Consider the following 26,181-nt stretch of genomic DNA (forward strand, 5'->3'; position numbering starts at 1 on the left):
CAAACGTTGTAACCTTATTTTCTATTGATAGTGAAGCAGGATCTTATCTCACCGAGGACGTAGGCAATCTTGTCGAACCTCGTAAGTCTGTGTGCATTGCTTGTTTTTGTTTTTCCATTATCTTCTGCATCGTTTTAGGGTTATGTTTCTACAAATTGGTATCAGAGCTCTGGGTTTCCGTTTTCTAGGGTTTACTCTCACGATGGTAGGGAAGGGATCTAATGTCAAGTATGATATCGAGCGGTTCAATGGGAAGAACAATTTTACCCTCTGGCGTCAAAAGATGAAGGATCTTCTGATATAACGGAGTTTGGCGAAAATGTTGTTGGGGAAGTCGAAGAAACCTGTAAAAATCACTGATGAAGATTGGGAAGAGATAGGAGGAAAAGGCGATAAGTGCTATTCGATTGAATCTTTTTGATGATGCCCTACAATATGTTATGGGTATCGAATCTGCACTGCAGTTATGGGCTAAACTTGAAAGCATCTACATGACGAAGTCCTTAACGAACAAGTTGGTTGGAGTAAGGAGGTACAATGTTACATTGTGACAATCAGAATGCCATACATCTTGCAAAGAATCAGGTGTTTCATACAAGGACAAAGCATATTGATGTGAGATTTCACAAGATCAGGGAACTCGTGTCAGAAGGTAGTATTCACTTAAGAAAAATTCATACAGATGTTAATCCTGCAAATATGATTACTAAGCTAGTTACCACAGAGAAGTTTTGAGTCCTGTTTGGACTTGATTAATATTACTCATTGTTGATGATGAGAGACGCACCAAAGAGGTGCGGGTTTGTACCTCTAATGAGGTACGGGGATGAAGACGTCTATAGGTTGTCTTTACAGGAGGCTCGACAAAATTCAAGCGAAGGTGGAGATTGTTGGTGTACGATGTCTTGTATTCCGTCAAAGTTTAATCCAGGGAGTACTGGTGCAGCGCCTTGACAGGCAAGACGGCGATCTTGCTATATATTTATAGCGAGTCTCTGTAATGCAAGCAATACTGAGAGGTGTGAGGATGAGCGTTGTAACCATATTCTCCATTGATAGTGAAGTAGGATCTCATCTCACCGAGGACGTAGGCAATCTTACCGAAACTTATAAATCTGTGTACATTGCTTATTCTTTTTTTTCCATTATCTTTTGCATTGTTTTAGGGTTGCATTTCTACATGAAATGGTGATGTTGCGTCTATGAAGGCAATGTTGCTATATTAAATGCTTTTTGGATTTAACCCTTTTCTTTCTCCCTTAAAACCGGCTTATTAGGAAAAGGCACCCAGGGACTTAAGTATAGACCGCGGACGGGATCCACGAGAAATGTGGGACTAAACTCCTTACGCAGGAGATAGACGCGCACTCACTCTCCCCTAGTCCGCCCGGCTCTGATACCATTCTTTCTTAAGCACAGATGTTCATCAAACTTAAACTTATCTTGTTATTAGGATTAAGGCTCTATTTATAGAGCAACTTACAACATTGGATCCAATACTTGTGGACCCTACACACTTTTACAAAGCACGAGGAGATAATACATATCATTCTTATACTTGTGGACCCTACACACTTTTACAAAGCACGAGGAGAAAATACTGTCATCAAATCAACATTTTGATGAGAGCATGAGGCTTTCCTTGGGAAGTGCCTTATTAACTGTTTCATAGATGCTTATCATTCCCTGTCTGAGGATGAATAACGGATTAGCAAAGGCAGTTATATGGGTTCTAGAACATTAGGTACAGTCTCGCCCCCCCTGTTTTTCGTGAATAAATAATTCATTACCAAAGAAAAGAAGGAGAAGGAATATATAGCCCCTAGGGGAAAAGAGAAGGAATAGCAGTAAAAAAACGCAAGGCCAAAATAGGAGGAAAAAAAAAACAACTAGCCGGAGGTTTGGTCCTCTTTATTTTCTCATATGTGATGGATCATGAGAATAAGCTACGATTCTATCAAAGGGGGAAAAAAAAGGGAAAATAAGCCACGAATAAGTCATTTAATGTGGCATGGCGCATGTTTAATATAGGTCTTTGGATGCTCCAGTACAGAGGAGTGATTTGATTCAGATTGATGGAACTAAAAGAGCTAGGGGCAGACCTAAAATGTCATTAGGAGAATTGGTGGGGAAAGACAGTTAGGCCTTATATCTAGTATGACATCGAATAGAGCTAATTAAGGGCTAAGGAATGTCATTAGGAGAATTGGTGGGGAAAGACAGTTAGGCCTTATATCTAGTATGACATCGAATAGAGCTGATTAAAGGCTAAGGATCCATGTAGCCGACCCCATTTAGCTAGGATAAGATTGAGTAAATGTTTGCTTGTTGGTTGATCATAATACTACTCTGCTCAGTTACTTGAGGGATCTGCCATCTAAAACTTCTACTCAAAGCTTAGTCCTTTCTTTTGGCCTTCCTCCTAAGTATTAATCACTGCAATCATCCTGGCTTATTCATCATCGCATCACCCTGGCTTTCTTTCAGTACCTCTTTCTTTTTCTCGTTTAACGTAATCATCCAAGTTCCTATATGCTCGTTGGATTTCGTTTGAAAGATGATTTTGTTATCCGCATATGTATCCCATAACTCCAATTTAATATTGATTGGTGGGTCAAAAGTCACATCGCTGACCATGGAACCCCTCCCCTGACTTGTCCGTATGCCACCCACCCCTTCTCCGGCGGCCCCTGCCGTTGGAAACTGCCTTGTTCCTGCTTCCTCTCCCCAGCCTCTATCTCCCTCCGCCCCCTCTTCCCTGCCTCCTCCTCCTATCGAACCTACTGATTCCCACCCCTGGACTTCCGTCGTTTCCTCCGCCTCTCCTCTCTCTTCCTCCTCTCCTCTCCTCTCCCTCCCTCGGTTGGGCACTCCCTTTACTTTTATCCTCCGTCCATTCATAACTCTATACCTATTGGACTTTGCCCGTCGGCTCTCCTTGCCTCTGAAATCTCCAATTGGAATAACTATGTTGTCAGTTCGTTCCTTGGTAGCCACCTCCCTTCTCGGTGGTTAAGGCTTCCCTTCTAAACCAATGGAAGCCTTCTGACACTCTCAATCTACATGTTGGAGAATGGCATTTTCGTCTTTAACTTCTCTGCCATCGGTGATCGTAGTGCCGCCATTGACAGAGGTTTGTGGTATGTTGGGATAAAGCCCATCTTCCTTCGTCAATGGGATATCCCTTTCCCGGTCTACATTCGTCTTATAAATCTCGCCTCCGCTACCTCTGCCCATTGCCGCTATCGTGAGCCCCTCCGCCTGCTCTCTACCTCAGCTCATTGCCTCTCCCTTGAGCACCATGTCTGCTGCTGTTCTCCCCCCGCTGCCACTGCTGTCGCTCCCTCGAGCCCCCTGTCTGATGCTGGAGTCCTATCCGATGCCGCCGCTGCTGCTGTTGCCCATCTTGATGTAGGGGAATCGCTGGTCTCTCTTACCATGGCTTGCGATCCCCTTACCTCTGCTTCGACTGATCAAGATGGCAACCTGACGCTGTCCACCACAACTTTTGATCCCACGATCAATCCCGATGCTGCTGTCCTTGCTTCAGTAAATTACGTCTGCATCGCCTCTGTTGGTTCTCATCAATCCACAGAGGCGCATGCCTTAGCCTTGGAAGGCGCTGCCGAGCTCGCCACTACCTTGCCTATGATAGGAATTGCTCACTCTGATGCCGCTGCAACCACCATGAGTTTGCCGGACTGCTCTCACATTGGTTCTCAATCCGGCCCCTCTTGTGCCATTGAGAATTATGGTCTCACCTGTCCTGTTGCAACCTGCAGCCACGACCCTCATTGTTGTCTACTCCCCCCCTCTTGGGCTCCCCACCAACCTACATTAGCCTTAACCCACCATCCCCCATTCATCCCACCAGCATTTCTTCTTCCTCCCCCTCTCCTTACCCTCCCTCCCCCTTTCTATTGGGCCTCCAAGAAGAAAAAATCTTCCACCTCTACTTCCAGAACCTCCTTGCGCTCTAAATCCACCAATAATTCTAAATCCGCCACACTTAATCTCAGATCTAATCCTCCTACCAAGCCCCCTTCTTCTGGACCTCTTGCCGACTCTTCTGAGCATTCGTTGCCCCCCACTCCAGTTCTACATGACTCCTTGGACCATTTGGAATGTCCGTGGTCTCAATTCATTGGCTAAGCAAGCGGAGATCCGTTCCTCCAAGTCTAATCTCTGCTGTCTTCTTGAGACTCGAGTATTAGAGTTTAATGCTACTTGCATCGCCGCTTCTATTGCGCCCTCCTGGTCCTTTGCCAATAACTACATCCATAGTCCCATTGGTAGAATTTGGATTCTCGGGAACCCCTCTTATCTCTCCATCTCTCCCCTCTCCCCTCTCCTCTTCGGACCAAGTCATTCACCTCTCCATCTCCCATGCTTCTGGTTCCTTCATCTGCTTCTTCTCGATCATCTATGCCCATAACCTTGCCCTCTCGTAGGCTCCCCCTTTGGTCTGATCTTCTCTCTTGTGCTCCCTCCTTTGGCTCTCGTCCCTGAGGGATGGGGGGTGATTTCAATGTCATCCGTTTCAGCCATGAGAAGCATGGAGATAATCCCGTTAACCCTCTAGTGGTCAATTCCTTCAATGATTGCATTGATGATCTTGGTCTCAGTGATCTAAGGTGGTCCGGCACCAAGCTTACGTGGCACAACCCCAGAGTTGGTTCTTCTCGGGTTGCCTATAAGCTTGACCGAACCCTGGTTAATGAGCCTTGGCTGGAGTCCTTTCCCTCCTCCCATGCCTGTTTCGATCTCCCTCGTATCTCGGATCACTGTCCCATGGATCTTCATGTTCTTCCCCTCTCTTCCTTCGGTCCTAAGCTGTTCAAATTCTTTGATATATGGACCTCCCATCAGGACTTTCTTCCTATTGTCCAAAATTCCTAGTCCATTCCCATTCCCCGCTCCTTCCCTCCCCTTATTGCTTTTGCCAAAAAGCTCAAATCTATCCAAGCTGCCCTTATACTTTGGAATTCCTCCACCTTGGCAACATTTCTTCCCGTGTCTCCTCTTGTCAAGACAAGCTTCTTCTCATTCAATCCAAAATTCAGCTTGATTTGCTTAACCCTGTCCTTGCCTCTGATGAGAAGGCCGTTGCTTCTGAGCTTGCCTTGCTTCTTGCCCAAGAGGGGAGCTTCTTTTGCCAGAAAGCTTGTATCAAGTGGCTTGATCTTGGAGACTCCAACTTCGCCTTCTTCCATCGCTCTCTCAAAGCTAAAAACAATTCGAATACCATCCCCAAGCTCCTTTCTTCCACTGGTACTGAGCCCCTCCTCCCCGAGGAAATCAAGTCTAAAGTTGTTTCTCACTTCATGGGAATCTTCTCCCAGCCCCTTCTTCCTTCTCCTCTTATACCCTCCATCTCCTCAACAAATTTGTCCCAAATGATCTTCCTTCTCTTCTTTCCATTCCCACTGACGAGGAAATCCTTTCTGCCATCCTCTCTCATAAGGCCAACAAAGCCCTTGGCCCTGACGGCTTCAGTATGGGATTCTTTTCCTCTCGCTGGAACATTGTTCGTAAGGATCTCATCATTGCTGTGAGGAGCTTCTTCCTCAACCCCTCCCAGGTCAAAGGGGTCAATCACACCTTTCTCTGCTTCATCCCCAAGAAGGAAGGTGTTGAATCGATGAATGACTTCAGGCTTATTTCTCTCTGTAATCTGCTTTGTAAGTTCATAGCCAAAATCGTGGCTAATAGGATTAGGAAAGTCATTGATTCTCTTGTGAGCCCCAACCAATCAGCCTTTATTGCTGGAAGGAGCATTGCTGATAACATCATCCTTTGTCACGAGATTGTTAGAGGGTTTGATCGGAAAAATTACTCCCCCTCTGCTCTTCTCAAAATTGACATCCACAAGGCTTTCTTTTGACTCTATCAGTTGGGACTACATCTCTAAAGTCTTGCTCCAAATGTCCTTTCCCCCTTCCTTTGTCCATTGGATCTTCTACTGCTTATCCACTCCCCGGTTCTCAGTTTTAGTCAATGGTAGCTCTGTTGGATACTTCCCTTCTGGGCGGGGTATCCGCCAAGGCTGCCCTCTCTCCCCCTTTCTTTTCTCTCTCTCTTTCTCGAGGTTCTCTCCCGCACCATTCAGTCGGCCTCTGATCTTCATCTCATTTCCCCTATTCCCAAGTGTAAGCACCCCTCTCTTACTCACCTTGCTTTTTCAGATGACATCATGGTCTTCTCTAAAGCTGACTCCGTCTCTCTCTCTTCCATTATGTCTGCCCTTCATTCCTTTGAATCCCTTTCTGGGCTCTCCATCAACCTCCTCAAATCTAATCTCTTCCTCTCTGGTGTCTCTTTTGATATTCAATCCCTTCTCCTTCGTATCACGGGCTTCTCCTTGGGTTCCTTGCCAGTCAAGTACCTGAGCCTCCCTCTCATTTCCTCTAGGCTCTCTGCCCACCATTGCTCCCCTATGCTTGATCTGATCTGGAAAAGGCTCCAGCTCTGGAAAGGCAATCTCCTTTCCTATACTAGTCGGGTTATCCTTATCAGATATGTCCTCCAATCTCTTCATCTCTACTGGTCTGGGATCTTTGTCCTTCCTGCTTCCATTATCAAATCCATTGAAAGTCTATTCTATTCCTTCCTCTGGAAAGGTTCCGACTCCTCCAAGTTTCTCCATCCTATGTCTTGGGAAAAGGTCTACCTGCCCAAGTCTGAAGGAGGTCTCAGTATCAGAAGGATCAAGGAGGTCAACACTGTGGGCATTCTCAAGCTTATCTAGAAGATTGCCTCCAAGCATTGGAGCATCTGGGTGGACTGGGTATACTCTTCTCTGCTTACTCCCAACTCCCTTTGGACTTGCCCCTCCCCCTTTGATGCCTTGTGGATTTGGCGGAAAATCCTTAGCCTCAGACCCCTTGCCCTTACTGCTTGTTCCGACATCATTGGCAATGGGCATTCAACCTCCCTTTGGATGGACCCTTGGCACCCCTCGGGTATCCTCTCTTCTCTAGTCACCCCTAGGATCATCTATTCCTTTGGTCTTCCCAAATCCTCTTGTCTCCTCCATTCTCTTCCCTCTGGGCTGGACCCCTCCTCCCTCTCCCCCCCTAGTAGATCTGTGGGACTCCCTTCCCCCCTTTCCCCTTAGGCATCATGGAAGGGAGGATAAATGTGTTTAGCTTCCCTCTTCCAATGGGTTGTTCTCCTTTGCCTCTGCTTGGTCCTTTATCAAATCCTCGGGCCCTGTTGTCCAATAACGTAATCTCACCAGGTTCAAAGGCCATATTCCCCTTCACAACTTCACTACCTGGAAATGTCTCTCCGATTACCTCCCCACATAGTCCTTCCTTCTCCGTCGGCACATCCAAGTCGATCCTGCCTGTTGTCTCTGCCCTGATGGTCAAGAGAATATCCCCCACCTCTTCTTCTCTTGTTCTCTTTCTTCCTTGGTCTGGAAAACTGTCCTATCTCATTGCTGGCCTTCCCTTAGGTTAATTCTTCCCTTTGATAGAGAATGTATTTGGGTTGATATGACTTATGATGGCTCCTCCATCTGTGACACCATTGGTAAACTTGTCTTTTCTACTACAATTACTACCTCTAGATGGAGCGTAACATTCGTAGATGGTCTTCCAACTCCCACTCCCCTGATAGGATTTGGAAAGCCATCTTCCTTGATGTTGCCTCAAAAATCCAATCTCTGAACTCCTTTCGATCCCAGCCAATCCCCTTTTCTATCAGAAATGATCACATAATCTCTTCCTGGAGCCTTTTGCCTGCCCCTCCCCCTCCCCCCCCCTCCCCCTCCCCCTCCCCCCTCCCTTCTCTAGTTTCTTCCACTGTTCTCGCCTTGGCTGGTGGTGGTTGGTTGCTACTGTTTGTCTTTTAGTTGTTTTTTGCTTTGTTCCCCCCGGGGTTGGCTTCTCCTTGTCGGCTTAAGCCTCCCCTCCCCCCCCTTTTCCCCTTGTATTTTCTCTTCTCTTTGGGTATAAATTTATTTATTCATCCAAAAAAAAATATTTGATTGGTTATTCCGAAGTAAATTTACCTGCCTTTCTGATTGTTTGTGAATTTGCTTGTAACTTTTTAAGACAAAGAAGTCGATCAATCTAGCCTCTTTTTATGGACCATATAACTTGTGCCCTTTACAGTGTCTCATGTTCTGTGCACAGGTGAACAATGCTGAAAGAGGGTTCGGTGTTCTCAGTGATGGGCCTCTTGATATGCGGATGAATCCTCAGGTCCAAGCCAGTACAGTTTTCTTTTTTCAAATTTCCCCATGCTTTTGTTTTATCTTATTCTATTTCGTCAATGACTATCAAGTCCAAAACTTGCCAAGTAGAATGAAATGCATTTCCAAAGAAAGTGACTCTCACTTGATTTGATGTCCTAAAGAGAATTCCATAATGTTATTATGCTCTGGCCATCTTCCATGGCATTCTCTGTGTGTCATTGATAATAATAGCAGTTCTTCAGAGAATACCATTGCATACCTACCAAAAGAACAGACTATTGTTCTTCTGTTTTCCAGTGTTATATGTGCTGAATGCTGTACATTGTCAGTGTTAGAAAATTACATATTGTAACAGTGAGAAATTTATGACATAAATGAACACTGATGAGTGAGGGAGAGGTTCTTGATGGAGGCTTTGTTTTGGTACACTTTCAGCTGTGTATGTGTTAAAACAGCATAAATGTTTTGACCTGTTTGAGTTTCCTTTTTTTTTTTCTGGGTTAATAAATAATTCATTACCAAGCAGAAAGAAAACATACAGCCCCTAAAAAGGGGAGGGGGAGAGAAAAACAAAACCCAAACTCAAATAGGAGGGCTATTCCTGATGATGGAGCTGGAGAGCTCTCAGGAATTTACAATATGACAGTTTCTAGGAGATGGATTACAAGTTGAAGTAACCCAAGGAATCTTGACATCAAAAGAGATGGAGCCCCAATTCTTATCAAGAGAGCGAGAGTTGGAGGTCCATTTCCTATGATTTCTTTCCATCCAAATATGGTTATGGTTGTGCAGAAGGCGAGCTTTCCCATAGTATCACATACGGACTTTCCCTGAAATGTCAACAACAACAACATCAACAACAACAAAGCCTTATCCCAACTTAATGGAGTTGGCTGCATGGATCCAAGTAACACTAAGGAAAAACAAAAGTAGGCATTAAAGGAAACAAATTAGTAATAACACTAACGAAGTAGAACACAGCTAAAGCGGGTCCGCTACTTGGATCCTTGCTCTCCAATCTGCTCTATTCGAGACCATACTCGGGACAAGGCCTATGAAAATAACCTAGAGGGGGGTCAATAGGTTAAGCTAGTGAATTTTAAAAATTCTTCGATTTAAAGTCCCCAATATGTGATTATAAATAAAAATGTGGAATATAAAGAAAATAAGTACAACCACACAATACAAGAAATTTATAGTGGTTTGACTTAATCCGAGTCTAGTTCACTCCCTACAAGTTCCACTTGCAAGATATTCCACTAGCTCTTCCCTTTCAGTACAGTAGGTAGGGAGGAAAACCTGTACAAATTCTTTTTGGGATAAGAGGATCCGTACAATCTCTTTATAGGATGAGACGGTCTTTTACAATCTCTTTCAAGGATGAGAGTCCTTATAACCTCTTTCAAGGATGAGAGAGTCCTTACAGAGGAGGTCCTTATAATCTCTTGTACGGTCTAGAACAATGTGTAAACAAGGTGTCCAATTTTAGAGTTAACTCTTGGACAAAAAACAAATTCAAAGTTTTCTAGAAAAGTTTAGAGCCTCTTGTGTGGTGCGTGAATGAAATTCAATGATACAAAATAATGCCCCTTTGAAGTTTTCTTAATGCTTGCAATTCAAATGCCAAGATAGTGTAGAAGACTTGTAGAGAGTCTTGAATTCCTCTTGAATGGAAAATGAAAAACTTGAACTCAAGAGATGGTATAGACCAATCTCACTTCTAATGCTCAAATAATGCTCCTCCAAAATTAAGAATATTTGTTAATTAATGAGTAGCATTAGAGGTATTTATAGATGAAATTAAGGTGCTAAAATAGGCAAAAAATCTCACCCAACCGTCATTTTTTGGGTGTCCTGGTCGACCTCCAAAAGTGCTGGTTGACCTCCAAAAAGAGCCGTTACAAAATATAGCAGTTGGAGGGTGATTCAAGTAAATCAGTCGTCAGTCGGTCGACCTGCAGATGATTCTGCCAGAATAATTTCTGTAGTGTTTGATTTTGACAGGGCTGACTTCTAATGACCATAACTTGGTCATACAGACTCCAATTGGGCTGATTCCAATTCTGTTGGTTCCGTAACTCGAAAACCTACAAATCTCGTGAAGAGATTGTATTCTGAAACTAGCTTCTTAAATACCCGAAATGCCCTTGAACACAGAATTACTGTTTTTCACAGAAAATGAATTGGCTTCTTAAATCTGATGGTTCCTTATAGCTATGGGTCTTGGTCCTTGCTAGAGTAATATGACCTAGGGTAATTCTAAGCATGATGAATGCATATATGATGCATGAGTGTGTGTGTGTACAATTACAAGTAAATAGGACTACAACTTAAGACATCTTGTGTATAGTCTCCGTTCTTCTTTGTGGTTGGTCCTCAAGAGTCTTCATGTTGACCTTGCAAGCTTGTTGTCTTCAATGTACTTCAATTCAATTCAAGCTTTGATACTTTGAGGTCTGATACCTCCTGATACCTTCTTCAAGTCTTGATATGAACTTTTTAACTCTTCTCAATTAATGGCTTCAATCTTCATTTAATTTTCCGATTTGGCTATTTGACTTGAAGTTTACAAAACTATACTTGAAGGAGAATTGTGAAATACTTTTATATGTTTGTTATCATCAAAACCACCTATAGGACTGTGGGCATGTCCCTAACAACCTAATTTGTTCATGTCTTTCCTCACGACCTCTCCTGTGGTCATTTTTATCCTGCCTCTAGTTCTTTTGGGTCTTTCTATCAAAGTCAGATCACTCCTTATCGGTGCATCCGATGGCCTTCGTTGAACATGACCATACCACCTCAAGCAACATTCTTGAGCTTATCAAAAATTAGGGCAACCCCCAAATCTGCCCTAATTTCATCATTCCTAACCTTATCCCTCCTAGTTATCCCGCACATCTATCTTAGCATTCTCATTTTCGCTACACCTGGCTTATCAATATGCTACTTCTTAACGGCCCAACATTCTAACCCGTACATCATATGCGGATGCACGACTGTCCGATAGAATTTTTCTTTAAGTTTTATCGGGACACATTTGTTGCACAGAACTCCAGACGCACTCCTTCAATTCATCCATCCCACTTTAATCCAGTGTGATACATCTTCCTCTATATCGCCTTATTTATCGATGATCGATCCCAAATATCTGAAATAGTCACTTTGCTTTACCTCTCTTCCTTCAATAGTCACCGTGCCATTATCGTAGAGTGACTAAAGTTACACATCACATATTCTATCTTTGATTTGCTTATCTTAAGGCCTCTTGATTCCAAAGCAGATCTCCATCGCTCCAGTTTAGTATTGAGTCCTGATTTTTTGTCATCCAATAAAACAGTATCATCCGCAAAAAGCATGTACCATGGGATGTCACCTTGAATGTCTTTTGTCATCTCATCCATAACAAGCGCAAACATATAAGGGCTTAAAGTTGATCCTTGGTGTAGCCCAATAGAAATGGGGAACTCGTAGCCTTGACCGCCCATGGTTCTCACACTTGTTACCACGTCATCATTCATATCTTTAATTATTTCCACATATTTACATGACACCTTTCTTTATCGAGGGCATGTGATATTAAATCTCTAGGAACTTTGTCATAGGCCTTTTCCAAGTCAATAAAGACCATATGAAGGTCCTCCTTAGCAGCTCTAAAGGTTTCTATGAGTCTTCTAATAAGGTATATAGCTTCAGTTGATGATCTCCCTAGCATAAAACCAAATTGGTTAACCGAGACTCCCGATTCTCTTCTCAAGTGCACTTCAATAACTTTCTCCCTGAAATGTCATATCCACCTGAGTCCATTCCCTATGGAATGGAAGAATTCTCTTGTTGGCTGGCCAGCACTTGACAAGGATCTCTTTCCAGATAGAGGAGGAAACAATGCAAGCAAAGAGATGCTGAATACTCTCCGGCTCATTGCTGCAAAGGATACACATAGGATCAGTTGGATTGCCTCTCTAAATGAGGAAAGATTATGTAGGCAAGGATTTTGTGAATGCTCTCCAAGCCGTGAAGCTCTGGCGGGGAATGTGATGCTTGAACCAAATGATTTGCCTCCCTTTTAATTAACTTCTCTTATGTTCGAGTTCTTTCCCTTTATTGGAGGCCTCAAGACTCAAAAAGAATGTTCTACCCTCCCAGTTTCTCCCACCTGATCAACTTTTCTCTTGTTCGTGTTCAATGGTTCTCTTACAAATTAGAAACCCATGTGCAACTTAAATCACATGCTGCCTCGCTCCAATCCACTCCCTCCCAAAAGAACCACCGGCAAAAACAAAGACGTCAATGTATATGTCAACGGTCCTTACACATGCAGTCCAAGATCCCATGGTCCTTGCACGTGGTGCTCACGTGGCACTGAGGGAGAAGAAATGTCGAAAAAACTCTTTCAATGCGCTTCCCAGTAGTCGAACACTTAACCTCCCTGCTCTAATACCATGTTCACTACCATTTCATCTAAAAGCTCAAATTATTAGGGTGACATTAATAGTATTCAAAAGCCTCCCCTCTTTTTTTTTTTTTTGTTTTCTAGAATTAACCCTTCTATTTTTTTCATTAGCTAAGCTTTTGAAATAAGTGTGCTACCACACTTTTTTGTCCTGAAAGAAATATTTTTCACAAAACATGAAGATTGTTTGGGAAATATATCTAGACACAGTGAAAGTTTTATATGTACTTTGTAATTATCTTATATTCACTGCAACCTCTTGGTTGTTGGGGTTGCGTATGTCTTATATTCTGTGGATCCATATAATTATGATTGGGTTTGTATTTTTCATTAGATCAGGTTTGGAATCCATTACATGTACGGGGGTATAATTGTAATTAATTTGTAATTATGTGGGGATTAGGGTTCTGAGTTCCCTATATATTGTCTCTGTGTGGAAAACCCTAGACACAAGTAAAAGGGGGATCACTTTGAGAGGTGTAGTGTAGAGTTTTTTTAAGTATAGTAAAAATCTCTGGTTCTCTGTGGTGGTGTAGGCAATCTTGCCGAACCACATTAAATTCCTTGCATTGTGTGTGATTGTTTGCTTAGGTTTTTCCTCGTGGTTGCTCATTCGTCCCTAACAAGTGATTCAGAGGCAAGGTTAGGCAAGGCCAAGGTGTGGGAACCCAATGTGCCTTCGAGGATGAAATAGAAGAAAATCTTGGTGGCTCCGGCATGGGGGGGGGGAGATTGTTAAGGGTTCCATGCGGATGGTGAATTAATAATCTCACATCGGAAGTTGGTAGCCCAATGTGGGGACTTATAGGTACTTGTGCACCCCTCCTTAATGGCTAGCTTTTGAGGATGAGTTCTACCTAAAGTGCCTAACATTGGTATCTGAGATCATCTTTTTATTTCTTGTTCTACAACACATGTTAATTGTTATAGGTAAGGCCAAACCTCTACTTGCTACGTCTTGACTAGTACATTACTTCTATTCCTCGCCAACCTTATTTCCCATGGGAGATTGTTCGGTTAACATAGTGAGGGAAATTGGCCTAATCAGTTGACATAGTGAAATTGTACTTTTTATTTTATTTATTCATTATTATTATTATTTTGATAAGTGGAATTGTGCTTCAAGATGCTACAATAAATCTTAAATTTTTTATTCACATTTGACTGACTAACAGATTTATAACAGGCGAGTTTGAAAGCAGAAGACATCTTGAATTTTTGGCCAGAGGCTGAAGTTGGACGAATTTTACGTGAGTATGGGGAGGAAAGCAACTGGCAGCGTCTTCAGAAGAAAATTGTTAATGCGCGTTTATATGGAGGATTGCATTCCACTGGCGAACTAGTGGACCTAATTCAGAAAACCTTCCCTGCATCTGGAGGTTGATGCCATCCCCTTTTCCCCGTTGTGCTCTAGTTTTGCCTGTATAGTTTTCTGATTTTTGGAGCTTTAATTGGATATGTTTCTCCTATATACCTTTTGTTCCTTCTTATTCTTCTCCATTTGTTTTCCTTGGTGGGTGGGTTACTCATCTCTCTTGAATTTGCCTATTATGTCATGCCTTCTGCAATGGTTGGCTGCCTATGTTCTCTCAATCAACCAATTGGTAAAAATCTATTCGTTATGTGATAGCTCATTTTCAATAAAATGGTAACCCATTCGCATGCATTTTGAATGAATTCCAGGGAGGAAAGGCTGGATAAAGACAGCAACGAGGGTGTTCCAAGCTTTGAGGATAGCAGTTAACAATGAACTCCAGACATTGGAGGATGCCCTTTATGCTTGTTTTGACTGTCTTTCCTCTGGGGGTAGACTTGTTGTAATATCTTTCCATAGCTTGGAGGACAGGATTGTAAAACAAACATTTCTTGACATCATTGACAATAAGGGTGAGGAGATTGATGGAAATACAAGGAAGGGAAAGGATGACATTGCTGAAGAATCGTGGATTAAACAGAAAATAAAAGGCAGGAAAGGCACCATTCTTACGAAGAGACCAATAACACCTTCTGAAGAGGAAGAAAGGTTGAATCGTCGGTGTAGGAGTGCGAAGCTCAGAGTAATTCAGAAGGTTTGAGGCCTGAATATTGCGTTTCAAGCTCACTGGAAGGCACTTGATATGATTCATTTCCTCAGGTGTTTCTGTTGTTGTTGTCGGTCTACCACTCCTGAGTCTGAGGAATGGACCTTGGAATAGATGAGTGTTTGGCTGGGTAAGCACCAATGTCATTATTGTAGTACTGTGTTATTGCCAAGATTATTGTATACTGTCTCCCTATTCTTGCATTATCTGACATCCTCTTGATTCCAAAATAATGAAGCACATATTCATGTTTAAAAATATTTGCAGTTCATAAAGTGGACGGAGCTAGGGGTGTCGATGCCCGCTTACTCGAGCTCCATTGAAGGGGATAGTGTACCATCTATGTGCCTCATTGTAGCGGCAACAAAATCAAACCACATAAGGTGAAAAATGTCAGTTCTAGGGCCATGCGCTAGTGTGAGTCATGGACAAAAGGATGATCTAATGGTAGTTTCTTGCTTTGTACGTAGTGGGCCTGGGAATTTGAGCCATCAATGTAATGTATACGGCTGGTAGCCCATATCTTACATTTTTACTCGTATGTAATGTTATTGCTAATATATGGAAGTTGTGTTTAGGGCCTTCATGTTCTTTTGTAATTGATGGAATAACTTTTGGAAAAATGCATTTATTGGAAAAGGGAATTTACATATTGTTGGAATTTAAGTTTCAAACTATGGTCAAATTAATCTTTTCAAAATGGGTTTTTTGATCCTCCAAAATAGTTCTTTTGAAATTCAACTATACCTCTCTAAAGGGTTTTTTCTATTTTGTCTTTAGCATTTGTGGAGTAGTAATGAGCTAGGACTTCTCACCAAGTTTAGACCCATATTGATTAGGGATGAAAGAAAACTTGTATATATATATATATATAAATGTTTGTTAAGGGGTACTCTCCCTTGACATGTGTGTGGGGGGTTTACTGCGTGTTTGTACCTGGGTACCAATGTACATACATGTTTGTACATTCACCTGTACGAATCAATATATGGATACATTGTCACATACATGCATAGAGTCACACCTGTCTAATGAGTCCCTAATTCACCTTTGGAATGGCGAGGGAGTCTTCGACTTACTAAGTGGGGGGCTTGCTTGTTGACAAAGTACGCACAAAGATATTTGAAACTCATTTCTATGGCCGATTGATTCACAAAATGAACTCTTTCAAGAAAGAAGGGCGACAATAAGACAAATTGAATCAAGAAATGAACTTTGCTAGGAGAAGGATCAAGATAAGGATAAGGATAGCTCTTGGTTTTCAGTTATGGTGAATGGGGAAATGTGTGGATTGTCGGATGATGTCTAGAGGTATCAAACATGGTTATTTTTTAACCAAGTTTGTTTATTATTGCAGAAGAGGTTCTTAGTCTAGGTCTAAACTTATGTTTGAAGGCAAATTGAAACCCTTCGAAAGAAGCCCTCGTGCTTGTCAACCAATCAGCCACCTACTTTACGTGTATTGTTACCTTGGGATATACCTTGGAGGTGAGGATGTACGGTCAACCCTGTTGCATATTAATATATGAGGCATTCAAATACCTTAAGGAGAATATGTATATATACAACTCAACTCTACTATAGTTGGAGGACATCTGTCAACAATTTTGTAACTCTACTTGAACCAGTAAGTGATACTCTCTTTCTTTATTTAATAATATTTTATTAAGTGTTTGTCAAAGTCTTATACTTGTTGTCTATATTATGTTTCTTACACATATTGATACTCCCTAAAGTACATCTAGATTAGTGTTAGTTTCGGATTTTAGACTTTTTGTCTAAAGTACAAGATAAGATGCGCTTAAAGAAAAGCACCAGATCTTTGGATTGCTGAGACAAAAATGAGCAAAAAAAAGAGATTTATAAATATAAAAATAAATAAAGGATTATGGGTCCAAGGCCACGACCTGGTGCTTTTAAATAAAAGTACCAAATCGGATTATCTGAGACAAAAATGAGTAAAAAAAAAAGAGAGAGAGAAATAGCACTCCAAGGCCACGAGCTTGTGCTTTTGTTCAAAAGTAGATTACGTAGATCATCATAATCATTCCAAATTTCTTTAACATTCCACCCATATCACTTTATATTTCTTTCACATTCCACCCATCTTCCTTTGCCTGCTTCAAATCATTGAGAAGGCCTCTGGTTTTTTCTTGTCATCATGTAGTCTGTAAAAAGTGAGAAATTTTCATTTGAAAATAACACCACTTGCCCATCATGAAACATTATGAACAATGTTAGTAACACCGGTGCAAAGTAAAATGGGAAAATTCACATTGGGGGTAGGGGTAGGGGTAGGGGTAGGGGAAATAATGGTATAGTGTCCATGAGATGGTCCCTGGTGATGTATTCTTGTTGCCAAATAGCTGGGTGAGAGTAGTACATGCAAATATTCACAGTATTCAAAATTATATAAGGATTGGGTTTTAACTATGAATATATGACCTGATTTCTATGAAACCAAATGAAATAGCAAACGATTAAAAACACCAAAAAAATATGTCCTTATCGTGTGTGGGAATGAGAATAGAATTAAAAAGATATATAATAAGAGTACTAAAAGAAAAATGGATGAGACTCTTAATTCGTAAACTTAGAGATCCAGCTGTCGATAACCGTTAGGTGAAATCACAAGAAAGTAAGATGTGCCATATGGATTTACATTGAGGAGGCAGAAACCACAAATATGATCAATACCAATTATTTTCCCTAGATATCTTTGTTAGGAATTCCTCCAAGAGAAACTCTTCAAAAAATGATCTTAAATTTTGGATGTATTTTGAGTTTTCAAAATAATCACCACCAATGCGAGCAGAGAGAGTAGTATGAAAACCTGTTTGAGAATCTCTTTTTTGATATAATATCCATTTTCATTCAATGAGTATAAAATTTTGTTTTCTTACATAGGAGACGACACATTTTCTTACAGAGGATACAACCTCTAGAAAAGATAGTTAGGTTGGATAACTGTTGATTGTGTGCTCTCTGTTTTCCTTCTGGGGTCTTTTATTAAATATTTCTATAGAATGGCTGGATCTCTAAAGATTTTACACTAGAATGTGTATAGATTGCATAGTAAACTTACAAGGAAGTAGGAACTGTCTCCTTTCCCATTGCAAAAGGTTTCTGCCTAATTTTGTGTTTCTCTAAAAAAACTAAAATCCAGGACCACTCAACCTTTCCCCTTCCTGGTTTCTTTCGGGATTTTAATAGAACTTGTTCTTTAACAGTGAAGGCTCTTAAGGTCTTAAAGGTGGTATTTGGCTTCTTATCTTCCACCATCTCTGTTGAGCCTTGTTTTATTGTTATTGAAGTCCAGTCGGGTGAGGGTAATTGGATCCTTATTTGTCTTTATGCCCCTCTAGAGTTCGCTTTTCGATCTCTTTGCTGGAAAGATCTGCTATCTTTCACATCTTCCCTCTCCCTTCCCTTCCTAATTCTTGGTGATTTCAATGATATCCTAAAACCTGAAGACAAGTTGGGAGGGTCTCCCTTTAAGCAAACTTCCTCTTCTCTTCTTCTGGAGGATTCAATCTCTTCTTTCAATCTTGATGGATTAAAATTTGTGGAAACATTTTACTTGTCTAACAAACAGAAACCACTTAATCTTATTAAGGAAGCCATGGACATAGTTTTTGTTTCTCCTCTGTGATTTTCCATATTCCCTTCCGTCTCTCTCTCCAAGATTTCCTCATCTGGTTCTGACCATAACCCCATCCTGCTTTCCAATCTACCTCCCCAACAAAAAGCCAAAAAACTTTTTCATTTTCGGGGTGAATGGACTTCTCAGCCTGAATTTGGTTCCTTCTGATTTAAAAACTAGCAGTTACTTTCCAATGACAATCTTGTATCTAAGCTGGCTAGTTTAGCAGAATCCTTTCCAGACGGAACTATAATACTTTTGGTAACGTCAATTTTCTTAAAGGAACCCTCTTTCAATCTCACTTGGGAGGTTGAAAATTAGACCTCCCCTTCCTTTGAGGCTCTTTCTGATCTATCCAACGTGATAAAGTGGATCCTTGATGCAGAAGAACTTTTTTGGTATAAAAAATCTAGGCAGTTGTAGTGATATGAACACCAAAATTTACCACTATATTGCTAGATCCAATCACCATAAAAGAATATTGAATCCATTCTTTCTCAGGATGGATCACCTCCACTAATCCTATTAATATTGTATCTACCTTTGCTAATCACATATCCTCCATTTTTACTACTTCAAATCCTCTGGACCCTTCCTTCATCAAATGTCTCTTTCACCCTATTCTGGATTAGTCTGAGTTACCTCAACTTCATGGCATCCCCTCCTTTGATGAAATCTGCAAGTCACTGTTCTCTATTGGAGCCTTACAAGGCACCTGGAGCTGATGGTTTCCAAGAAACGTTCTCTCAAAAATTTTGAGAGTATTAATTTGGATGTATGCAACTTCATCACTGCTTTCTTCAGGGACATAGCTCTTCCCTTTGGCACAAATCATACCCTCGTATGCCCTCATCCCAAAAAAAGAGCTCTGTTTCTGTGGGAGACTTTAAGCCTATAAGCCTCTGCAATGTTTCCTATAAGATCATTTCCAAAATCCTGGATTGGAGACTCAAATCTATCCTTGATAAGATTATATCTCCCTGTCAATCTGCTTTTGTGCTTAGAAGATAGATTTCTGATAATATCATTATTGCCCAGCATATCTTCCACTATCTCAAACTGACAAAGGTAAGACAGGTTATGTGGCAATTAGACTTGATATGGCTAAAGCTTATATAATAAGCTTGAGTAGGGTTTCTTGAGAGGTATCTTTGACTTTCTTGGTTTTGGAGAAAGATTGGGGTGGGGTGGGGTGGGGTGGGGTGGGGTGGGGTGGGGTGTGAGGGGACATTATCATTATCTTATCAGTTCCTCATCTTTCTCCATTAAACTAAGAGGATCTGCTTACAATTTTTTTTAACCTTCTATAGAAATCAGGCAAGGATGTTCTCTTAGCCCCTTTCTTTTCATAGTAGCCATGGAAGACCTTTCCCGACTCTTGAATGCCTACAAAGACCTCAATCTTTTTAAAGGTATTAAAGTGCCAAGGAATGCACCCGAAATCTCCTATCTTTTTTTTGCTGATGATACACTCATTTTTTTCTAAAGCTAACACTTATGATATCTCTACACTATCAAATGTACTTTGGAGATTTTCTCTATATTCCTGGACTTACTATCAATATTGAGAAAAGTACGATAGCCTTTAGCTCTAATGTCAGAGGCTTTTGTAAATCTAATATCTCTAACTGATTGAATTTAGGGAAATGGATAATAATTCTACATATCTTGGTACCAATTTCCCAATCAGATCCAAATGTAACAGATTCTGACATATTGTACATAGAATGAGCAAAAAACTTTCTTCTTGGAAGGCTAACATTCTCTATTTTGCAGGTAGAATGGTGTTAATCCCATCAGTCCTTTCTTCCATCCCATCTTATTTTATGTCTTGCTTTTCTTTTCCCAAACTTACTTGTAAAAAATTGGACTCTATTTACTTGAATTTTTTGAATGGTGACAACCGATAAAAAGATGCATTTGATCAGTTGGCACAAAGTTTGCACCCCTAAATCCTCGGGTGGATTGGGCTTAAGGAGTTCTGAAATTCAAAACAAAGCTCTTCTCTTGAAGCTGGGCTGGAGACTTGTATGTGAAAAGGATTCTTTGTGGTTTCAGGTTATTTCATCTAAATACTTTCCTATCCATTTTTATCACATTACTTTGAAGAAAAAAGGTTCTGCTTCTTGGAAAAGTATTGTAAGTATCCTTCCCACTCTCTTCAAAATGATAAAGTGTAATATAAGTAATGGATGCAATACTGACTTATGAATGATCCATGAATACTTAATTACCCCTATACCCTATGTAATCTGCAGATACAATCATCTTCTTTTTCATCTTTCAGTACAGTAAATGAATTGATTATTGGTAATTCTTGGAATACTAGTTCCCTTGGTTCTTTCTCCCATTATCTCTGGTTAATGAAATTTTAAAAGTTCCTGTGAACTCTCAATCTAATATTTGGTGGTGCCACCTTTCAAAAACAGGAATCCTAACCACTAAACTGGCTAAATTTTTTACTCGTACATTGAGTACTAACCCAACTGGATTCTCCAACAGGTGTGCTTGTTCATCTCCATGCTCACACTGATGGCGATACTTATGGAAACTCCAAATCCACCCAAAGTTTAAGATCTTCTATTGAAGACTTTGCCATTGAGGCTTTCCCACGAAGGATATTTTGAGAAAATGGATACAAGTCAACCAGTCTTTGAATTCTGTCATGCTCAATCATAATCTATATGGCACATCTTTCTTTGCTACAAGTTCTCTAAGCATATTTAAACTGCTAGCCCTTTGGGTTTATACACTGATCAACTATCTGCTTCTTCTTTTCTTAACTTACTTATGTACTTCTTTAATTCCAACTTTGTCCATGAGAATAATCAGAATAATTTTTCTCCATCTTTATTATTATATGCTACTTTATTTGGACTCATAGGAATCACACTATTTTTAAAAATGAAAAACCAAATCCTCACAAAATTCTTTCCCCCGCTTTATGGTGGATTAACTATCTTCAATCTAATCACTGTATACCTCCATCACCATAGGTACTAAACTTCACACCTGAACCTTTGTCAATTATTTTCCCTAATCTAGATTTTGTTATTACGGTTTGTGTACCTGTTTGTAATCCAAATCTTAATATTTCTAATTGGACAACTTGTTTTTTATATAAAGGAAAATGTATCTCATTCAAAACTGATTACTTGATGGAAAAAAAATTCTGATAAAGCCACCACCAGGGGTTCCTACTTGGAGTGCAGTAGGCACAATTGAAAGGATGAGTATCAAGGAAGTTTAGAGCAATTATGAAGACTTGTATCATTCTTTTAACCTTACAACCACCTCGTGGCCTTGGAGCATAGTTCCCCTTTTACCTGATGTCTATAATACTCCATAGTCTTTCTTTTTGGCTCAGGCCTATGAGTGAAGTGGTTGTTTTTCCTGCAAAAATAGCTTATAATGCTATGGTTAGCAAAACTTTTATGTCCATGTGTAACCCGAATAATAAGAATGCATTATTTAAGGGTAATTTACTGTGCCACTCCTTAGAGAATGCCACTATTAGAGAGACACTCCCTATTTAATACCAAATTGCATTCAGACTCCTTGTTGTCAGTCTCTATTAAGTGAGACTAGGAAATGACGTTTTAACCCTTTTGACTAAAATACATATATCTATCCCATTTTACATTAACCCATAATCCTTCGCCGAGAGCTGCTCCCTCGGTCACCGGCGAGAACTGCTCTTCACATGGTCCAAATCCTACAGTAGGTTCTAATCATCGTTGTCTTGAAGACTCAGAATCTCTTCCTCGTCCCCCACTGCTTCAGAAACAGAGTAGAATCCTACACAACTCAAGAAATCTTGCAAGTTGGGTCAATAATTTAGTGTCACTACTCCATCATCGTACACATACGGTCAATTGAAGAAATCTGTTACCATCGAGGCACTCAAATTAGTCATCTTCTGGACAGGTTCCATTTTCTGGTAAGGTTCCCTGTTCTTGAACAATATCTCACAGAATTTGACAGTGGCGCTGTGTGTACAGATATCTAAAATCTCAATGGCATTTTTTTTCTTGCAGCAGAATCCCAAACCAATCAAAGCATTTGAAACGGTGAATGAAGATTGTATCTCGCTCAGTTGCATACTCGATATCCCTAATTCTCAGACTATGAAAACACCTGATTTTTTTTATTTCTTTTGTGGATACAAGCAGAAATATCTATATTTATGACCGATAGATAATCACCTGCTTTCAATTCGGGATCGTAATAGGGTAATATGGTACTTAGGAAAAAAGGAATCACATGATGTCTACATTTGAGGTATATTTTATAACAGAGACTGACGGCGGGAAATCTAAACGCAATTTAGTATCAAACAAGGATGTCTCTCTAATAGTGGCTATCTCTAAGGGGTGGCAATGTAAATTACCCTTAATTTAATTTATTTTCTTCTCTCTTATCAAAAAATAAATTTGTACTACCAGAGAAATGTATATTACCCAATGCCTGATGTACTAACAAGGGGACAAAAATCGTCTTACTGCTGAACATTAATATACTGTTGCTCTTTGGAAATACTTATTCTTTCTTCACCTTTAAATAAAACGGAATTCTACAAAACAGGACAGCAACAAATGCAGGGGCTGCCCTTCCCCCACCCCCAAAAATAAAGGGAAAAAGAAGACCGACTCCCCAAATCTCCTTTCCAAGGAAGATCACCCACCCCCCTTTTCTTTTACTTTATATTTCGGACAAATTATGACATCTATTGTACACTAGGCCAGCCAAGGATGGCACAGAAATACAGAGGATAAATCAAAGAATAACCTCAGCGGGGCTGAAGATCGATCAATACTAACTCCAACTGGCATATTGGAAGGACATGGTTAGCAGTGGTTGAAGAGGACAACTCTGGCTTGTATACCACACTGACTATACCGCAGAGTGTTGACCACGAATACTCCTAGAATATCTGTTGTCACTCTTTTCCCTTCAGCATCTAGTAGTTGAACTGCTTCTTTGCTCCAAGAACCTCAAAACAGTTCTGGTAGAAGCTCACGTGACCACCCTAATGAATGAGATCAGTCGTTTCCCTTGAGGTTGATCTCCCAGAAGTCCATCTATATGTACAAGTTCATCATCCTGTATTCCCTTTAACCTCCGCTGCTCGTTGTCTCATCATCTCCATCACTGCAGCCCTCCGCCGAGAATCAGATTGTTGCTGCAACCTCCTTAAATGTTCTTTCAAGTCCCTGGACAATTACAACATACAAAAACACTGCTTTGGTTATATATACAATAAAAGGATATGGTCAAATTTTCAAGACGGGAGAAATTACTATACGCACTTGCAACGTGGTACGTGGCATTCAGATTCTTTGCAAGCTCGGGCATGAAGTTGAAGGAGATACCACATTTTCTTACAGAGGAGACAACCTCCAGAAGCACGTCTTTTGCATTGAATGCCGTGGCGGAAGAGCCCCTTAACCTTGCGACAATTTGGGTACTGGCAGTGTGGAGAGCGGCATTGAGAAGCATGCACCAAAAGATCAAGCATTTTCCTAAGCTGCAACAGTATAATCACAAAATGTGAGACACTGTAGTGAAAAACTAGAATTTCCTCGATAATCCTACCGTTAAGCCTGAGAATCTAATACAAAGGGTCCTCCCCACACACCACCCCCCCCTCAAAAAAAAAAAAAAAGTCTTAAAAGTCTAATAAGCACCATCGCCAACTTCATACATACGGAATGGCATAAACAACAGCAGGAATTGCCATATAATCTACCAACTGTACACAAGCATGGTCCTATTAGTCATACCGGAGTACCAACCATTATTATCCATCCCCTACCTTGATTTAATAACAGAACGTACAAGACTACCGCCTCCCTAGGAAATCTGGATAACTTAGCTAATTGACAAGCTGGAAGAGGATATTCCCAGTTCACCATAAATAACTGGGACACCAGGCAAACCCCAAAATGAGAACAAAACAAAGCGAAGAGGAAGAATCAGATGTCATTGAGAAGTTATAATATTAACAATGGGAAAGAGAAGTGATAGGTGGAGGGAGGGCTTTTGCCCACAAAAAAGAAAATGGAAAAAATATAGGAATGTTAATAAACACCAAGATCTAAAAGAACTGGAAATCAATGCAAGCCTGCATTTATAAAAATAAAGAGTCGTCTTGGTCAATTGAACAATACAAGAGATTTCAAAAAGCACTGGTGTTGAAATTTTCTGGGGGGCCAACTGGGGCTCCTACAAGGTTCTCAACTCAAAAACCATGAGGTAAAGAAAAGGCATAACAACCTGCAAAGGGATCTATGATGCTAATGAAATACAAGGTAAAAAATTGAATACAGCATTCGTTGCCAGAATTTTAACAACAGGCAGTTAAATCATAAGCATGCATGGATGGACATAACATGTCAGCATATCCAAAACCAATATCAGCTGGTACACGTAAACACACCTGCATAACTCGTTTCTGCCGAGCTTCTTTGTTCTGTGCATCCCGATCGGCCGTAGAGGGATGATTTGTCAACTTATGAGGATGATCAACACAACCATCCTTTTGATAACACGCGTTGCATACGTCATATTCAGGGCATATTTCGCAACGCCATCCCTGACCAGCTTCAACGTCATGATAGCAGATAATGCATGTTGTCACAAAAGCAGGTGCAGTTGGATTATGAAGATGATACAGGACCATCATTGAAGAGTGCTTAGCCCGGCGTAGGGTATCATACTGATAATGATTTCCTTGACAGAGACTCAGAAACGCCTGCCTAGTGTCAAAGAATTCACTCTCAAGAATCTCATCTTTATCTTTAGTTTCCGCAGGTACGTAAGTCACTTCGACCTGCACGAATTCCATACTAGAGATCATCATGTCAACTCAAAATTCAACATAGCAGTAAAACAGCATCCAATGTGGTTTGCTGTGAATCAACTCGATTCAAATGACAATTTATCAGCAACCTATGTAGATCATATGCTTGATGTTTCATCATGAATAATTCCCAAATCAGATATCTTGGTTAATATTAGATATCTCGTATGCATGCAAATTTCAAATGAGCCTCATCTTCTATTTTTCTGTTTTTTTCTTCCAATGAAAGTTCACATGATTTTAACTGATGATCTGGGTTAGATGTAACATTTTGTAAAGTGAATTATAATTAGAAAATCATGTTTGCGACCGACGAAAACAATGATTGGATACCTTAGAAATTTACAATAAATGATAACTGGACTTCTCAAAACTTTTCAAATAGATTCCTTAAACCTTTGTAATACTTCTCTATTAAAATCAAAGTAATTTGGTTTTTTGAGTTATACGATCATTGTTGATAATGATTTTCAATGTCTTCATCTTGTTTTGGTTTTAATTTCACGTCTTAAATCCAACTAGACGGAGCAAGAGTAATTATACAACAAAGTAAATTTGAAAGTAATCATGTGAAAATAAAAATGTAGGATAAAAAAACTCACAGGGAAGAGTGCATGCTTTTCCCGACTGTTGATTGGATGTCTATCCTTCTCTTCAATTATCTGTTCAGCTTCATAACACCTATAGAGGGGGGGGAGTAAAATGGAAAGCATGCATGAATTGCATTATCATTAGTCTTACACAACTCTTCAGGGAGTCCCTTACTATTGCACGACTGGGATTTAGAAGAAATTAAATAAAAATAACTTGAAAACACAAATTTAATTCACCAATGAAGAGAAGAAAAAAAAATGCACTATCAGCAGAAGTGACCACATAAAGGATCAACATGGATTCACAAGGAATGCAAATAAAACTAGCTTATTGCTGGCAACTTCA

General features: G+C 40.4%; 2 protein-coding genes across 6 annotated transcripts in view; one reads left to right on the forward strand and one right to left on the reverse strand.

Annotated features, from left to right (window-relative positions):
* LOC122059670 (ribosomal RNA small subunit methyltransferase H) overlaps positions 1-15,398 on the forward strand; it is a 47,608-nt gene extending 32,210 nt beyond the window's left edge. The window contains exons 3-6 of one of the 2 annotated variants that reach the window (XR_006134105.1): positions 8,142-8,210; positions 13,843-14,035; positions 14,340-14,867; positions 15,005-15,398. Coding sequence is in view for 1 of the 2 variants with exons in the window: in XM_042622620.1 (XP_042478554.1) it covers positions 8,142-8,210; positions 13,843-14,035; positions 14,340-14,731 (654 nt within the window). In the remaining variant the exon portion in view is untranslated. The other variant, XM_042622620.1, reaches the window with a different exon arrangement.
* Positions 15,399-22,908: 7,510 nt separating this feature from the next.
* LOC122060046 (histone acetyltransferase HAC1-like) overlaps positions 22,909-26,181 on the reverse strand; it is a 34,699-nt gene continuing 31,426 nt past the window's right edge. For all 4 annotated transcript variants that reach the window (XM_042623196.1, XM_042623195.1, XM_042623193.1 and 1 more), the window contains 4 exons: positions 25,845-25,923; positions 24,820-25,212; positions 23,690-23,907; positions 22,909-23,593 (listed from right to left, as the gene is read on the reverse strand). In XM_042623196.1, the coding sequence (XP_042479130.1) occupies positions 23,479-23,593; positions 23,690-23,907; positions 24,820-25,212; positions 25,845-25,923 (805 nt within the window). In that variant the 3' untranslated portion in view covers positions 22,909-23,478. The remainder of the gene's footprint in view (positions 23,594-23,689; positions 23,908-24,819; positions 25,213-25,844; positions 25,924-26,181) is intronic.

This window comes from Macadamia integrifolia, chromosome 13 (genome assembly GCF_013358625.1).
Source record: "Macadamia integrifolia cultivar HAES 741 chromosome 13, SCU_Mint_v3, whole genome shotgun sequence".
Lineage (NCBI taxonomy): Eukaryota > Viridiplantae > Streptophyta > Magnoliopsida > Proteales > Proteaceae > Macadamia > Macadamia integrifolia.